General features: G+C 41.9%; 1 protein-coding gene across 1 annotated transcript; it reads right to left on the bottom strand.

Moving 5' to 3' along the window:
• Positions 1-16,511: 16,511 nt before the first annotated feature.
• On the bottom strand, positions 16,512-17,258 carry LOC130949838 (uncharacterized). Its single transcript, XM_057878455.1, has one exon. The coding sequence runs from the start codon at positions 17,256-17,258 to the stop codon at positions 16,512-16,514; it is 747 nt and encodes a 248-aa protein (XP_057734438.1).
• Positions 17,259-18,862: the final 1,604 nt, after the last annotated feature.

An 18,862-nucleotide genomic window follows, 5' to 3' on the forward strand; every position in this document is an offset into this window, starting at 1 on the left:
TTCTTCATCTTTCTCAGCTATGTATCTGTCGAGTTTTCCTTCTCTAGCTAGCTTTTCTATAACATTCTTCAGGTCGTGGCAGTCGTTAGTAGAATGACCGTAGAGTCTATGATATTCACAGTATTCGGACCGATCCCTTCCCGCTCTTTTGTGCTTCAGAGGTTTGGGTGGTGGGATCTTTTCGGTGTGGCACACTTCTCTGTAGACGTCTACCAGAGAGACTCGGAGGGGGGTGTAGCTGTGGTATTTCCTTGGCTTGTCCGAGCTGGACTCTTCCTTCTTTTTCTGATCCCGATCTCGATCTCGGGGCGGGTAGGTTGACTCCTTCCTGGAAGGTTCTCTCAGTCGTGAGGTTTCTTCCATGTTGATATATTTTTCCGCTCGCTCCTGCACTTCGTACAAGGAGGTCGGGTATCTTTTGGATAGGGATTGGCTAAACGGTCCTTCTCTTAGGCCGTTTGCTAGTCCCATGATGGCTGCTTCTGTGGACAAGTGTTGTATGTCCAGGCAGGCTTTGTTGAATCGCTCCATGTACTCTCTGAGAGTTTCTTGGTTGTTTTGTTTGATCCCGAGTAGGCTGGGGGCGTGTTTTGCCTTGTCCTTTTGAATGGAGAACCTTGTTAGGAATTTTTTGGTCAGGTCTTCAAAGCTGAAGATTGATCCTGGCGGTAAGCTGTCGAACCACTTCATGGCTGACTTGGTGAGAGTGGTGGGGAAGGCTTTGCACCGAATTGCGTCGGATGCGTCGACTAAGTACATTCTGCTCCTGAAGTTGCTGAGGTGGTGACTTGGATCGGTGGTGCCGTCGTAGAGGTCCATATCTGGTGGCTTGAAGTTTCGCGGTACCTTCTCCTTCATGATCTCTTGTGTGAAGGGATCATGATTACTTTCGGGAGTGGTGCCGCGTGTTGTCCGATCTTTCAGATTGGCTTCTATCTTTCGTAGCTTTTCTTCTAATTCTCTGCGTTTGCGAGCCTCCCTTCTTAGATCCTGTTCAGTCTCTTTCTGCTTTTTTATGTCCTCTTCGAGTTGTCTCAGCCGGCTTTGTTGTGCCCGGACTGTCTCCAGAATCTCTGAACTCTTTTCCCTTCCAGGATTTTGTGGATCCTTGTTAGGGAGTGTACCTTTTGGATGATTCTGTTTGTTTCCCCCTGGAGTGTGTGGTGATAGAGGGCGGTCTGGTCGTTCTCCGGTGTCAACTTCCTCTTCTTGTTCTGATGTAGGATGGTCATTGTTGGGAGAGTCGTCCGCCATGGTAAAGGGATGACTTCCAGGTCCCCGGCAACGGCGCCAATGTTCCGAGGGTTACCTGAAACTGTAGCTCGGTCGTCTGACAAGGCCCGAGGTGGGGGGTCTGTGACCCGAGCTTGATGTGTTGAACGGCGGGGGGTGTACCTGCAAAGACACTCCGATGCTTAAGTTAGCAGGGGTCCAAGCAGATATCAAGTAGAATTAGAGTATGAGTTATACCTGGGTGCTCCAGTGTATTTATAGTAGTTGGCTGTGATCTTCCCTGGATAAGATATTCTTATCTTATCTTATCTTCTGGGAGTCTTATCTTTATCTTTGTGGAACCGCCTTTCCCAGGCCCTTTCGGCCTTTAGGTTTTGGGCTTAGTTCCTTCTGATGGGCCTTCTTTGGCCTATTTGTCCGAGGTCCGACCTCGGGCTTGAGCCTTGAGGCGAGGTCGGACTCTCGATCAGCTTGCCGAGTTTGGAGAGCTCGGTCAGGGTATGAACAGATGGAAAAGGAAGCTTCTTCATTAATCATCATATACAGCAAAGCTTTTCACTCAAAATCCATTCATAATAGACAATAATAACTGAACCAAAAGGTTTAGTGTGACTACTTAAGGGGAAAAAAATTAAAAGTATGCAAGAAGAGAACAAAAAAAAATTCCCCAACCCAAAGTCATAGTTACTACAACATCATCCAAAATTCAGAACAAGCTCACCAATCAAAAACCATTTACCAAAAGTAAAATTTTTCTACCGGATATAATCAAAATGGCAAAATCCACTGGTAGATTCGTTTCATGTTCAACAGGGTATGACACAACAAATAATATAAATATTTTTTTTACATTTATTAGTAAATATTATATGCTTAAAAAAAATTGGGATCCAATTGAAATTCTGACTTATAAGAATTATTATAATGTAGATTCAGTTAGGAATTTAGGAACTAAAATCATAAAAATAATGTGAAGTTGTTCCTCTGTTATACTGAAAGATAATGTATATGAACAAGGAATTAAAATGAAAGTTGGCTTACGAACTATACACCATTCACCTGCATAAACGGAATGAAACCCCAATCCCAAATTCACGAGTTCGATCTCCTGTGCCGCAACAATCCCAAATTCATGAGTTCTGCTACGCCGCAGCAATAACGGAATAAAACCAGCAAATTCTGAGTTCTCCTACGCTGCAAGATTAGCATGCATGTTCATCAATTCACGAATTCAAAGGATTTTGTACCAAACCCCCAAATTGCAACCCAAAAATCGGAACCCTATCCTCTCAGATTTTAGAAACCAAATGAAGGTGATACATACCTTTCTTGACGACAGTGAGCGAATAAAGAGAAGCTTTCAGTCGAGCGCAGAGTCGATCTTCCTGATGTCAGTGCGCAGCGAAGAGAACCGGTGACGAAGATGAGTGGCGGCATGGTGAGAGGTGAGTGATGAAGATGAGTGAGTGGTGGAGATGGTGACGCCGTGAGCGGTGACGCCGTGAGCGGTGACGCCGTCAGTGGTCTTCTCCGATTTGGGGGTGATGAAGGGAATGGTAGCTAGGGATCACGAGTGATGTTTTCAGTGGCCATGTTATTTTGTTTTTATTTGCCTAAGTGTCTACTGTACGTGTGCTTGTATATTTGGTGAAAGGTGAAAAAAATTTACTAAGTGTTGACATATTTGACTTGAAATACATTAGGCAACACTTTTAAAATGCACCTGAAATACGACAAATAGGCTACACTTTAAAAGTGTTCTCTTTGGTGTAAAAAGTGAACCCATAACTCTTAAGTTAAGGCTACGCTTTATAAGTGATCTTTATAATATCTAAGGCATCGCTTTTCAAGTGATGCCACAAATGTGATTCCTATTCTCCTGCAAAAAGGAAACACGGAGAAAAGCGTAGCCTATTCCTAGAATAGGCTACGCTTTTCAAATGTAGCTTAAAAAAGTGTGGCTGAATGGGTATTTTTCTTGTAGTTATTGGTATGATGATTATGGCTTAGGTTGTGTATGTGTGAATATTGGAGCTTGATTGGTGATATTGAAAAGCTTGAAAAGGGTTTGGTGGTGAAAAATCTGTTCTTGGAAGTGTTGAGGCCTTGAGAGCTTGAGGAAAAAGTGGTTTGGAAGTGCTCCAGTTGAGCTTGGGAAATTGGCTAAGGTATGGTCTCAGTTTCCCGTATCTAATATGTAATGTGGTAGAAAATACTTAGGCTAGAGGCCCTAAGATAGGCATTGAATTGTTGATGTTGTTGAATGGTTGATATATATTATGTGGTCATATATGTGATGATGATTATTGATGCCTTGATGGTATGATGTATGAGAAATATGCATGTTGTGATATATGCTTGATGATTGATTATGGTTGAATTGTGGGTGGAACCATATTGATGGTGAGTATGATATTGATTATGTACAATGATGGTTAATTGGAATTGGTGTTGTTGAAAATTGGCTGAGGAATAGTATATGATATGTCAATGTGTTTGAGTTTGAGCCACTTGGGTGAAGTGGGTTAAAATGATGGGATAGTGATTTTTATGAATTAAGATAATGTGTCAATGTGTGAGCTGAGGAGGCTTGATGTTGACTTTGGTACGTTTTGATTGATTTCAAAGAAAAGGGATGAAATTGGCATGTTTTGATTGATTTTGAAAAGAGTTGAAAATGGCTTGTTTTGAAAATGGCACTTTGTGGTTTTGTATGAAAAACATAGTTTTTGGGCATACTTTAACAGGACATAACTTGTACTACAAATCTCTGTTTTTTGCCAAATTCATTTAGAAATGAAATTGGATCCGGGATGTCCATGCCGTTTGAAGAACGGGTGAAAAACGATTTAAAATGAGAAAGTTATGTCCGTCGGAAGATTGGGGGTTGAAACTGTGAATTCTGCAGCTTTTAACGTAGAAAATTTTTAGCAGAATGACCCCCCGCGCTTAGGCGCACTTGGCGCGTATGCGCCGTTCTTCTAGAAAGCGCCATCCATGCGTGCGCGTGGTGTGCGCGGGCGCGTCGATGTGCTGCACCCAATGCCTAGCCATTTTCCAGAGAGTTGTGCCAGAATTGTGCTAATCTTTTGCCTGGGGCACGAGAGCACCCACGCGTATGCGTGGCGGACGCGTGCGCGTCGATTGGCTATTTTTCAATCCACGCATTAGCGTGCATGACGCATACATGTCGATGAGTTTCGTGGCCATCCACGCGTGAGTGCGCGTACGCGTGGCCCTGTTTTCATCCCAAAGTTGATTTTTGAGTTTTAAAAGCCAAATCTCATACTTCTAAGCCTCCAATCTCACCATTTATGTCTTAAATCATTATGATATGCCTAACAATGAGAAAAGGAGCTAGGGGATGTGGTAACTTGTGAGTGAAGCAAGGGAAAAATGAATGATCATTGAGGATCAAGCATGACTATGTGAGATGTGGAGGATGGCGGTGGAAGTACTTGTTATGCCATGGGCCGAAGGGCCGTAATTGTTGATCAATTGGCTGGTTATGGATTTAACTGTGAGCCGGATGGCTAGATTATTGCCGTGTTACGGCGGAGCCACGATTATGGCTAAGTATAAATGCATATATGTTGTTGAATGAATTGTGAATGTTGCACTTCCACTGTTGGAGATGAGAGTTTCACTGGGAGGAAGCAGTGGCTAGCCACCATGTGCTCCAGGTTGAGACTCGAAGCTCTTCTGACCCTATGTCGTAAGTGTGGCCGGGCACTGTGAAAGACCCGGATGAGCTCGCCCCCGTAAATATTCACCAGTGAGGGTAATGGATATGGATCATGATTATGATCAAGTTTATGATGAGTATAACTCAAGTTGGGGATGCGCGACAGAGGGACAGTCCAATGGTTAGCTACCAGGACTTGTCAGGTTGGCTCTATAACCGACAGATGATATCATCAGCCACTAGGGACAGGCATTCATCATATGCATACTATATAAATTTTTTGAGATTGCCTATTTGACTGCATATTACTTGCTAATTGTCTAAATGCCTTATTTGTTCCTATTTATATATTTCTTGTTTGATATAACTGTGTTTGCTACATTATACTCATGCTGGTGGTTGGGAGGTCTGAAGGAATTGGAAAGGGAAGTATTAGTTAGACTCAAGAATCTTTAGTCAGTCGCCACTTATGGTTTAGCTTGTTTATAAGCTTTGATATTATCTGGAGGAAGTTCTAGGATTACCTTTGGCTTTCCTCTATTATTATGTATTATATATGTGGAAGTTGTTACCATGCTGGGGACCTCTGGTTCTCACCCATGCGGATTTTGTGGTTTTCAGATGCAGGACGTGAGGTTTCCTGCTGAGGCATGCTGGAGACTTCTAGATTTGCGAAGATCCTTTGTTCTCGGGGCTATGTTTTGGTTTATATGTTTTGCTTAGATACTTTTATCTCCATTAAATAATACAAACTGTGATGACTCCTCTTATAGGAGATTTTGGAGAATAGGTTTTATGTATTTGTGTCCCTTTGGGTTTCCTTTGGGGTTTTCCTTATTTTATCATATGTATATATTGCTATATGCTCGGACCGGTTATCTTCGCAGCCGGATTTTGAGTCTTGATGTTCTTGTTTTGACACCCCTTTATATATATATATATAATCTGCAATTGGTTTATCCTTGTTCGTTACGTTATCGATCGGAGTGTTGCGCTTTTGAGTTGCGATTTTTGTTTACCCCTTTTTCTACAAAGGCTTCTAGTTATAATTAATCATTCATACTACTATACATACTAAATTTTTATTTTAGAGGTCGTAATACCTTGCCATCTCTGAATTATGACTTAAGCATAAGACTCTGTATGGTAGGGTGTTACAGTATGGTATCAGAGCAGTTCGTTCCTGTAGAGCTTGAGGGATGGACTGACTATGCTTCTGTGTATTCTTTGTGTGTGTGTTATGTGCTATTAGTATATCTGCTTGATATAATTGGCATAAACATTCATGAGCATGCATTTGGGACTTTGAAGCACTAGACTTCTGATATTGAGACTGATCAACTTAATATCGATTGTTTGGCGTGTATAGGAACTAGATGGCGTCTCATGGACGCAGTAGAGGCCGTGATAGAGGTCGTACTAATGCTCGTGCGCCGGAGATTAACCCTAATGATCCGGTGAACTTTATGACAGCGTTGGAGAATATGGCTGCTGCTATGCAAGCCACTGCTGAGGCTCTTGGTCAACAGATGAACAACCATGGTAATGATGGAGGTGGAGTTCAGGGCCTGATGACACTGGCAAACTTTTTGAAGGTTAATCTACCTAAATTCAAGGGAACTGCTAGCCCGACTGAGGCTGATACATGGTTTCAGGCTATAGAGCGAGCATTGTAAGCACAAGTGGTACCTGAAGGACAGCGTGTCGAGTTCGCTACCTATATGCTCACTGGTGAAGCATCGCATTGGTGGCAAGGTATCCGACGTCTTCTGCAGCAGGGTGATGACTATATCACCTGGAATGTCTTCCAAAAGGAGTTCTATAAGAAGTACTTTCCGACTTCTGCCAGAACGGCTAAGAAACTTGAGTTACTACAGCTGAAGCAGGGTACCATGTCCGTATCTGAGTATACTGACAAGTTTGAAGAGCTGTTCAGGTTCTCTCGTATGTGTCAAGGGACTCCGGTGGAATATGAGGAATGGAAGTGTGTTAAGTATGAAGGGGGACTCCGGAGTGATATCTTCAGCTCAGTGGGACCAATGGAGATCAGAACTTTCTCCGAGTTGGTAAACAAGTGTAGGGTTGCTGAAGAGTGTGTAAAAAGGGCAACCGCTGAGAAAGGGAGTTAGAAAGGATCATTCCCACAGAGCCAGGGAAGAGCTTTGCAGCTAGGGGTCCGCCTTTCAAGAGGGGAGGTTCCTTTAGGAGGCCCAACAACAACAACTCCCAAGGAAAGAAGTTTGGGAAGCAGCCTCAGAATGATCAAGCTTGTACTAGAAGTGGGAGTCACCATCCAGGAGCACCATGCAAGGTTGGATGGGGTTTGTGCTACAATTGTGGAAAGGCGGGGAATAAAACCGCAAGTTGTCCGGAGAGGCAGAAGCAAGGTACTGGGAAGGCACAACAGACTGGTCGGGTGTTCACCACCTCAGCAATAGGTGCCGAGGGATCTGAGACACTCATTCGAGGTAACTGTGAAATTGCTGGTCAAATTTTAAATGCTTTATTTGATTCGGGAGCATCGCATTCATTCATTGCATTTAAGAAAGCCCATGAGTTAGGATTGAAGATTGTAACCTTAGGTTATGACCTAAAAGTGTATAATGCTACCTATGAAGCCATAGTAACTAGGTTAGGATGCCCGAAAGTTTCCTTTAGGTTTAAGCAGCGCGATTTTGTTCATAATTTAGTCTGCTTGCCGATGATCGGTCTTGATCTTATCTTGGGATTGGACTGGTTATCTAAGAACCATGTCCTGCTTGATTGTTCTACAAAGTCGGTGTACTTTATGCCGGAAGATACAGAAGGGCCGGTCGTGGTGAATAATTATTACTTGAATTCGATGATGGTAAACTATTTCGGAACCGAATGTCTGGGTATCCTGTTGTTAACCGCGGGCGTTTCGGGTGATGATCAAAGGTTGGAACAAATTCCGGTTGTGTGTGAGTTTCCGGAAGTGTTTCCTGATGATATTGATGAGTTTCCACCTAACCGAGAGGTTGAGTTTGCTATTGAGTTGGTGTCCGGGGCGGGACCAATCTCAAGTGCTCCTTATAGGATGTCACCATTAGAGATGGATGAGCTAAAGTTTCAATTAGAGGATTTGTTGGGTAAGAATTTTATACTACCAAGTGTCTCTCCATGGGGTGCTCCAGTGTTACTGGTAAAGAAGAAAGATGGGAGTATGCGGCTCTGTGTGGATTACAGGCAGCTGAACAAGGTCACAATAAGGAATAAGTACCCATTGCTGAGAATTGATGATCTCATGGTCAGTTACAAGGAGCTGAAGTTTTCTCCAAGATCGATTTGCGATCTAGTTATCACCAGATAAGGGTGAGGATATCCCTAAGACTGCTTTCAGGATTCGTTATGGTCATTACAAGTACACTGTAATGCCTTTTGGGTTGACAAAAGCTCCAGCAGTATTCATGGATTATATGAATAGAGTTTTCTGTCCATTTCTGGATAAATTCGTTGTTGTCTTCATTGATGACATACTGATTTACTCCAAGACTGAAAAAGAACATGCGGAACACTTGAGGACCGTGTTGCAGATTCTAAAGGAGAAGAAACTCTATGCAAAACTGTCTAAGTGTGGTTTTGGAAGAGTGAGGTGAAGTTTTTGGGCCACGTGGTGAGTAAAAAGGGAATAGCCGTAGATCCAACTAAGGTGGAGGCTGTGATGGATTGGAAGCAACCAACCACCGTAACGGAGATAAGGAGTTTTCTGGGCTTAGCTAGCTATTACCGAAGGTTTATCAAGGGCTTTTCACAGATAGCTTTGCCAATGACAAAGTTAACCCGCAAAGACACTCCGTTTGTATGGACTCCTGACTGCGAGGAGAGCTTTCGGACTTTGAAGAAAAAGTTGACCACTGCACCTGTGTTATTGTTACCTGAGCCGAACGAGCCTTTTGAGGTGTACTGTGATACCTCATTGAAGGGTCTAGGGTGCGTGCTGATGCAGCATCATAATGTGGTGGCGTATGCCTCACGGCAGTTGAGACCGCATGAAGTTAATTATCCTACGCACGATTTGGAACTTGCTGCGGTCGTGTTTGTGCTAAAGGTGTGGAGGCATTACCTCTATGGGGTTAAGTTCCAAGTTTTCTCTGATCGTAAGAGCTTGAAGTACCTCTTTGATCAGAAAGAGCTTAATATGAGGCAGAGGAAGTGGATGGAATTATTGAAGGACTACGACTTTGAGTTGAATTACCATCCGGGAAAGGCGAATGTAATGGTGGATGCGTTAAGTCGGAAGTCGTTATATGCGGCTTGGATGATGCTTCAAGAGGAGAAGTTGCTCAAGGGATTCGAGAGTCTGAAAATGGGTACTCGAGAAGTATCCGAACTTTGTGTTTGAGCCGATTAGAAATCTCAAGTGACTTTAAGTCCGAACTCCTAAAGGCTCATCAAAATGATGAAGCGTTATGGAAGGTGTTACCGGCTATTGAGCAAGGAAAACAGTGGAGAGTGTCGGAAGAAAAAGATGGGTTATGGAGATTCAAGGGTAGGATCATTGTGCCGGGTGTTGGCACCTTGAGGCAGGATATTTTAAAAGAGGCACACAAAAGCGGATTCTCCATTCACCCGGGAAGTACTAAGATGTACCATGATTTAAAGGCGATGTTCTGGTAGCCGGGTATGAAGAATGATGTGGCGGAATATTTTTCAAAGTGCTTAACTTGTCAAAAGGTAAAGATTGAACATCAAAGACCTTCCGGGATGTTGCAACCTTTAGAGATTCCACAATGGAAGTGGGAAAGTATTACAATGGACTTTGTATCGGAATTGCCAAGGACTAGGGCTGGTTTTGATGCTATTTGGGTGATTGTGGACCGACTGACGAAGTCAGCTCACTTCTTACCCTTTCGGATGACTTACACCCTTGAGGAGCTAGCACAGTTATACATAAAGGAGATTGTGAGACTTCATGGTGTACCTGCTACTATAATCTCTGATAGAGATCCTCGTTTCACTTCAAGGTTTTGGGGCGCATTTCAGAAAGCTTTTGGAACCCAACTAAGCTTGAGCACGGCTTACCATCCTCAAACAGATGGTCAATCCGAGAGGACGATCCAAAAACTAGAGGATATGTTGAGAGCTTGTGTTTTGGACCAACCGGCGAGTTGGGATCGGTATATGCCATTAGTGGAGTTTGCATACAATAATAGTTATCATGCGAGCATCGGAATGGCTCCGTATGAGGCCTTGTATGGGAGGAAATGTCAATCTCCGCTATGTTTGCATGAAGCTAGGGAGAAAGGCTTGTTGGGGCCGGAAATCATAGCTGAGTGGTGGACGAAATTGTGATTTGTATTTATTATTGTATGGAATTTATTTCGAGATAATAGCTCTTTGGTATGTGTGGTCACAACTCCGTTCAACTAACCAGCAAGTGTACTGGGTCGTCCAAGTAATAAACCTTACGTGAGTAAGGGTCGATCCCACAAAGATTGTTGTTATGAAGCAAGCTATAGTCATCTTGTAAATCTCAGTCAGGCAGATAATAATTGATTATGGAATTTTGAAAATCAAATAATAGTAAATAAACATAAAATAAAGATAAAGTTACTCATGTAATCCAATGGTGGAAATTTCAGATAGGCATATGGAGATACTGTGCCCTTTCTTTTTCTACTTTCCTACTTCTTCCTTATAGTCTTTTATCACTCCATTCTATGGCAAGCTATATGTAGGGCATCACCGTTGTCAATGGCTACATTCCATCCTCTTAGTGAAAAAGGTCCAAATGCTCTGTCACAGCACGGCTAATCATCTGTCGGTTCTCAATCAGGTTGGAATAGAATCCCTTGATTCTTTTGCATCTGTCACTAACACCCAGCCTTCAGGAGTTTGAAGCTCGTCACAGTCATTCAATCCCGGAATCCTACTCGGAATACCACAGACAAGGTCAGACTTTCCGGATTCCCATGAATGCCGCCATCAATTCTAGCTTATACCACAAAGATTCTGATTAAGGAATCCAAGAGATATGCGTCCGGCCTAAGGTAGAACGGAAGTGGTTGTCAGTCATGCGCGTTCATAGGTGAGAATGATGATGAGTGTCACGGATCATCACATTCATCATGTTGAAGTGCAACGAATATCTTAGCACAGGAATAAATGAAATTTAAAGGAAAAGAGTAGTAATTGTATTAAAACTTGAGGTACAGCAGAGCTCCACACCCTTAATCTATGATGTGTAGAAACTCCACCGTTGAAAATACATAAGTGAAAGGTTCATGCATGGCCGAATGGCCAGCCCCCATGTGGTCACAAGACCGAATGATCAAAGACTAAACAGTCAAAAGATGTCTAATACAATAGTAAATTATCCTATTTATACTAGACTAGCTATTAGGGTTTACAGGATTGATGCATAAATCCACTTCTAGGGCCCACTTGGTGTGTGTTTGGGCTGAGCTTGATCTATCCACGAGCTGAGGCTTCTCTTGGAGTTGAACGCCAAGTTGTAACGTGTTTTGGGTGTTCAACTCCGGGTCGTGACGTGTTTCTGGCGTTTGACTCCAGACAGCAACATGAAACTGGCGTTGAGCGCCAGTTTACGTCGTCAATTCCCAAATAAAGTATGTACTATTATATATTGCTGGAAAGCTCTGGATGTCTACTTCCAACGCCGTTGAGAGCGCGCCATTTGGAGTTCTGTAGCTCCAGAAAATCCATTTCGAGTGCAGGGAGGTCAGATTCCAACAGCATCAGCAGTCCTTTGTCAGCCTCCTATCAGAGTTTTGCTCAGGTCCCTCAATTTCAGCCAGAAATTACCTGAAATCACAGAAAAACACACAAACTCATAGTAAAGTCCAGAAATGTGAATTTAACATAAAAACTAATGAAAACATCCCTAAAAGTAGCTTGAACTTACTAAAAACTACCTAAAAACAATGCCAAAAAGCGTATAAATTATCCGCTCATCACAACACCAAACTTTAAATTGTTGCTTGTCCCCAAGCAACTTAAAATCAAATAGGATAAAAAGAAGAGAATATACTATAAATCTCAGAATATCAATGAATATTAATTCTAATTAGATGAGCGGGACTTGTAGCTTTTTGCTTCTGAACAGTTTTGGCATCTCACTTTTTCCTTTGAAGTTTAGAATGATTGGCTTCTCTAGGAACTTAGAATTTCGGATAGTGTTATTGATGAGTCTTGGCCGTGGCCCTAAGCACTTTGTTTTCCAGTATTACCACCGGATACATAAATGCCACAAACACATGACTGGGTGAACCTTTTCAGATTGTGACTCAGCTTTGCTAGAGTCCCCAGTTAGAGGTGTCCAGAGCTCTTAAGCACACTCTTTTTGCTTTGGATCACGACTTTAACCACGCAGTCTCAATCTTTTCACTTGAACCTTCATGACACAAGCATATGGTTGGGGACAGCTTGATTTAGCCGCTTAGGCCTGGATTTTATTTCTTTGGGCCCTCCTATCCATTGATACTCAAAGCCTTGGATCCTTTTTACCCTTGCCTTTTGGTTTTAAGGGATATTGGCTTTTTCTGCTTGCTTTTTTTTTCTTTCTATTTTTTTGCCATTTTTTTTTCGCAAGCTTTTGCTATTCACTGCTTTTTCTTGCTTCAAGAATCAATTTTTTTGATTTTTCAGATCATCAATAACATTTCTCTTGTTCATCATTCTTTCAAGAGCCAACAATTTTAACATTCATAAACAACAAGATCAAAAATATGCACTGTTCAAGCATTCATTCAGAAAACAAAAAGTATTGTCACCACATCAATATAATTAAACTAAATTCAAGGATGAATTCGAAATTCATGTACTTCTTGTTCTTTTGAATTAAAACATTTTTCATTTAAGAGAGGTGAAGGATTCATGGAATTATTCATAGCCTTAAGACATAGTTACTAAATACTAATGATCATGAAGTAGAGACACAAAACATAAATGAACATATAACATAAAAACCGAAAAGCAGAAAAATAAGAACAAGGAATGAATCCACCTTTGTGGCGTCTTCTTCTTGAAGGACCAACAATGTCCTTAAGCTCCTCTATGTCCCTTCCTTGTCTTTGTTGCTCCTCCCTCATTGCTCTTTGGTCTTCTCTAATTTTGTGGAGAATGATGGAGTGCTCTTGATGTTCCACCCTTAATTGTTCCACATTGTAACTCAAATCTTCTAGGGAAGTGTTGAGTTATTCCCAATAGTTGTTGGGAGGAAAGTGCATCCCTTAAGGCATCTTAGGGATTTCTTGATGATGAGCTTCCTCATGCATCTCTTGAGATCCGTGGAGGGTCTCTCTTGTTTGCTCCATCCTCTTCTTGGTGATGGGCTTATCCTCTTCAATGAGGATGTCTCCTTCTATGATAACTCCAGCTGAGTAACATAGATGGCAAATAAGATGAGGAAAAGCTAACCTTGCCGTGATGGAGGACTTGTCAGCTATTTTGTAGAATTCAAAAGAAATAACTTCATGAACTTCTACTTCCTCTCCAATCATGATGCTATGAATCATGATGGCCCGATCCACAGTAACTTCGGATCGGTTGCTAGTAGGGATGATGGAGCGTTGGATGAACTCCAATCATCCTCTAGCTACAGGCTTGAGGTCCAGTCTTCTCAGTTGAACTGGCTTGCCTTTGGAGTCTCTTTTCTATTGAGCTCCTTCCACACATATGTCCATAAGGACTTGGTCCAACCTTTGATCAAAGTTGACCCTTCTAGTGTAGGGGCGTTCATCTCCTTGCATCATGGGCAAGTTGAATGCCAACCTCACATTTTCCGGACTAAAATCTAAGTATTTCTCCCGAACCATTGAAAGATAGTTCTTTGGATTCGGGTTCATACTTTGATCATGGTTCCTAGTGATCCATGCATTGGCATAGAACTCTTGAACCATTAAAATTCCAACTTGTTGAATGGGGTTGGTTAGAACTTCCCAACCTCTTCTTCGGATTTCATGTCGGATCTCCGGATACTCATTTTTCTTGAACTTGAAAGGGACCTCAGGGATCACCTTCTTCTTTGCCACAACATCATAGAAGTGGTCTTGATGGGCTTTGGAGATGAATCTTTCCATCTCCCATGACTCGGAGGTGGAAGCTTTTGTCTTCCCTTTCCCTTTTCTAGAGGATTCTCCGGCCTTAGGTGCCATTGATGGTAATGGAAAAACAAAAAGCTTATGCTTTTACCACACCAAACTTAAAATATTGCTAGCCCTCAAGCAAGAGAAGAAAGAAGAGGAGGAGAAGAAGAAGAAAATATGGAAGAGAAGGGGAGGTGTATTCGGCCAAGGTATAGAAGAGGGGGCTGTGTTATGTGAAAATGAAGTAGAATGGAGGGGTATATATAGGGAGGGGAGGGAGGTTAGGTTCGGCCATTTAGGGTGGGTTTGGGTGGGAAAGATTTTTGAATTTTGAAGGTAGGTGGGGTTTATGGGGAAGAGTGGATGGATGTGAGTGGTGAAGGGGGGTAATTGGGAAGAGAGATTGAGGTGATTGGTGAATGGTTTTTTGGAGAAGTGTGTTATAGGATTATTAGGAGGTAAGGTGGGAATATGTTATTTGGGAATCTTGTGGGGTCCACAGATCCTGAGATGATCCTGTGGGGCCCACAGATCCTGAGATGATCCTGTGGGGTCCACAGATCCTGAGGTGTCAAGGATTTACATCCCTGCACCGATTAGGCATGTAAAATGTCTTAGCACACCATTCTGGTGTTTGAACGCCGAAGTGATGCACGTTCTGGGCGTTCAACGCCCATGTGCAGCATGTTTCTGGCGTTGAATGCCAGTTCCATGCTTGTTACTGGCGTTTAGCGCCAGCTTTCCTCAAGGCATATTCCTGGCGTCCAAACGCCAGGATGTTGCTTGTTTCTGGCGTTCAACGCCAGATCCATGCTCTGTTCTGGCGTTGAACGCCAGCCAGATGCACCTAAACGCCATTAAGTCCTTCCTCCAGGGTGTGATTTTTCTTCTGCTGTTTTTGGTTCTGTTTTTAATTTTAATAATTTTTTTGTGACTCCACATAAACATGAACCTAATAAAACACAAAATAAGAATAAAATAAAATTAAAATTAGATAAATAAAAATTGGGTTGCCTCCCAACAAGCGCTCTTTTAATGTCACTAGCTTGACAGTGGACTCTCATGGAGCCTCACAGATATTCAGAGCATGATGAGGGCCTCCCAACACCAAATTTATAGTTTGAATGTGGGGGCTTCTCAACACCAAACTTAGAGTTTGGTTGTGGCCTCCCAACACCAAACTTAGAGTTTGACTGTGGGGCTCTTTTTGACTCTGTACTGAGAGAAGCTTTTCATGCTTCCACTCCATGGTTGCAGAGGAAGGTCCTTGAGCTTTAAACACAAGGTAGTCCCCATTCAATTGAAGGACTAATTCTCCTCTGTTAACATCAATCACAGCTTCTGCTGTGGCTAGGAAGGGTCTTCCAAGGATGATGCATTCATCTTCTTCCTTCCTAGTGTCTAAGATTATGAAATCAGCAGGGATGTAAAGGCCTTCAACCTTTACAAACACGTCCTCTACTAATCCATAAGCTTGTCTTACGGACTTGTCTGCCAATTGTAATGAGAACAAGGCAGGCTGTACCTCAATGATCCCTAGTTTCTCTATTACAGAGAGTGTCATAAGATTTATACCTGACCCCAGGTCACACAGAGCCTTGTTAAAGGTCATGGTGCCTATGGTACAGGGTATTAAGAATTTACCAGGATCTTGTCTCTTTTGAGGTAGAGTTTTCTAAATCCATGTTTCTAGTTCACTAATGAGCAAGGGAGGTTCACCTTTCCAAGTCTCATTACAAAACAACTTGGCATTCAGCTTCATGATAGCTCCTAGATATTGAGCAACTTGCTCTCCAGTCACATCTTCATCCTCTTCTGAGGAAGAATAGTCTTCAGAGCTCATGAATGGCAGAAGGAGATTTAGTGGAATCTCTATGGTCTCTATCTGAGCCTCAGATTCCTTTAGGTCCTCAATAGGAGACTCCTTCTTGTTTGAGAGATGTCCCAGGAGGTCTTCCTCACTAGGATTTTCGTCCTTCTCCTCCCTTGTGCATTCGGCCATATTGATTACATCAATGGCTTTGCACTCTCCTTTTGGATTCTCTTCTGTATTGCTTGGGAGAATACTGGGAGGAGTTTCAATGACTTTCTTACTCAGCTGGCCCACTTGTGCCTCCAAATTCTAATTGAAGACCTTGTTTCACTCATGAAACTTAAGGTGGCCTTTGACAGATCAGAGACTAAATTTGCTAAATTAGAGGGGCTCTGCTCAGAATTCTCTGTCCTAGCTGTAGGGAGATTACGACCGGATCATCTAAATTTGCTATCCTGCTATTATGATCGGCTGTCTGGAATGTTATCTGTGGAGATCGTGGTAGTGTCTGCTGTTGGGTTTGATTAGTGTTGATGGAAAGCATAGCTCGGTAAGATCGCTTTCTTGCTGAACTTGTGGTTCCTCCACCTGCAAAACCTCCGAAAATACAGTTAATAATACGCCTTGGTTGGTCGGGATGGCTGGTGTCTGGCCGATCTTTATCTCGGCCATGCTGTGTTGCTGGATGTTGTTCGCCAGAGGTGTTTGTTCGTCACTGTATGTGGCCACCAATGCATTTGTCCAGGTGGCCTTGCCGAGCTAATCGCTCTAGAAGGTCTTTGGTGATGACACACTCGTCGATAGTGTGTCCGTGCTTTTGGTAGAAAGAGCAGTATTTTGATCTGTCAACGCCTTTTGAATCTGGGTAATTGTCGGCTTTTCTTGGCGGTTCGATCAGTTTTGAATTCAAGATTTGCTTGATGATATCGTCGTGCTTGGTGTTGAATTGAGTGTAGGACTCATATCGGGAAGTCGGTTTGAAGTTCTTCTTTTTGTCTCGAGTTCTGTCGTCGTCTCTGTAATGAGGCTTTTCTATTTTCCAAGCTTGCCGGAGTTCCTCGATGTCGATCTGACCTTTTACCTTTTCATGGAACTCGGCCATAGTCTTAGGTTTGGTAACAGCAATAGTTTTCTGGAATTTTCCTGGTCGCAGTCCACTTTTTATGGCGTGCAGTTCCACCTCGGGGTGGAGGTCGGGTATACTTATGGCCATCTTTGTGAAGCGCGTCATGTAGTCCTTGAGGCTTTCATGCTGGCCTTGCTTGATTGTGTTCAGGTAATCAGAGTCATGCAGGTAGATGGCCGATCCAGCAAAGTGCTCCTCAAAGGGCATTGATATGTCTCGAAATCGAGAAATAGAACTTGCAGGAAAAGAACAAAACCAATCAAGTGCAGGACCGTCTAAATAAGATGGAAAGCAACAACATAAAACTTTATCAGATGCACCGTTTACTATCATTATGGAGGTGAACTTCTTGATGTATTTCTTCGGATCACCTAACCTATCATAGGAAGTTAGGGTGGTCGGTAGACTAAACCGCCGGGGTAGCACGAAGTTCATCACCTTGGCCGTGAATGGTCCAGGGGAGCTTTCCTGATCGTCATTCTCGTTGTCTTGCCGAGCTTCCTCATTATGCTCGGGTTGCTCCTTTTCCTGTCGAGCAGTGTCTGAGACGTGTGTTGGCCCTAACTGCTACTCGGCTTCTTCTATTCATTCTTGCCGATCATTATTATTTTCGATTCGGGTGTTATTCAAGTTGGCAATTTGCTGTGCCATTCTTTGGTTCTCCTCGGTCATGTGCTGGTTGGCTTGTTGTAACTCGGTCACCATCTGAAGGAGTTTGGATGGTATGGGTGGAAGTTGTTCAGCCATGACTCAGGCGAGAACCTCGAGGTCGATGATATATGGAAGGGATTATATTCTCGGCCCCACGGTGGGCGCCAATTGTTCTTGTATGGATACCTGGAGGGAGAGCTCGGTCACCAGGAATCGACGCCGAGTTGTTATCTTCGGTGCCAACCTTTGAGCTTTGTGGTAATCCGAGTTTTACTCCAAGCGGATGTCCAATCGCGTAGAGCTTTGAGCAAGAAACAGGGGGGAGTGTACTTGCAAAGGCACTCTGAAGCTTAAGTTAGTATTAGGAATTCAGTATCTCTTTAGAATAGAAGATCATACCTTTTTGTAGGTGAAAATGTTTATTGCCTGTATTAAAGAGCAATGATGAGGGTGAAATGTTAGGCTGGACGTTCCACTTTTAGAAAGTAGTCCGTTAAGCCGAATCGTAATGTAGGCTGCCGATTAATAATTGTAATGCCGATTAATAGCGTAACGCCGAACTATGATGCATTCTGCTGAGTTATGACTCATAAAGCCGAGTTATGAGTTGATATTTGTAACGGCTGGATCAATAATTAATCTCAATGAATGAAAAATACTTATATTTTATATATTTATTTATTTTATATTTTTTAGAACAAAAAGCTTCTACATTTATATAATAAAATATGTGATAATCTTTCTCTCTCTGTGTGTGTGCGTGCGCGCGCGTATGTGTGCGTATGCGTGTGCGTGTGCTTGTTATATTAAAACTAAAAAATTATATATTTTACTCTTGGATTTAACAAATATCTTTTTAATAAATTATATATGATGAAAATATTTTGTGAAAGATATTTGTACACCAATTTATATATATATATATATATATATATATATATATATATATATATATCAAACTATAAACTATAAATTTAAAAAATATATTTTTTAATTATTATATATTTAATATTACTACAAAATAAATATGAACAAGAAAGACTAGAAGAGAAAGTCATGAGGTGGAATATATATTAGAAAGTTTAAAGAATAAAAGAATATATACAATCCTATATTAGTCATTGTTACATACACACATATGATATCTATATACGGAGTTGATACATATTAATTATTTATTTTTTTATAATAAATTAAAAAATAATATTTTCATTTATTATATATAATATTATAAATAAACTATATTTTGACGAATATTTGATAAAAAATAATATTATATAATAATA

Source organism: Arachis stenosperma, chromosome 9 (genome assembly GCF_014773155.1).
Source record: "Arachis stenosperma cultivar V10309 chromosome 9, arast.V10309.gnm1.PFL2, whole genome shotgun sequence".
NCBI lineage: Eukaryota > Viridiplantae > Streptophyta > Magnoliopsida > Fabales > Fabaceae > Arachis > Arachis stenosperma.

Bases quoted from the DNA above. Each gene is read 5' to 3' on its own strand.
- LOC130949838 (XM_057878455.1), bottom strand. From the start codon at position 17,258: ATGATAGTAAACGGTGCATCTGATAAAGTTTTATGTTGTTGCTTTCCA.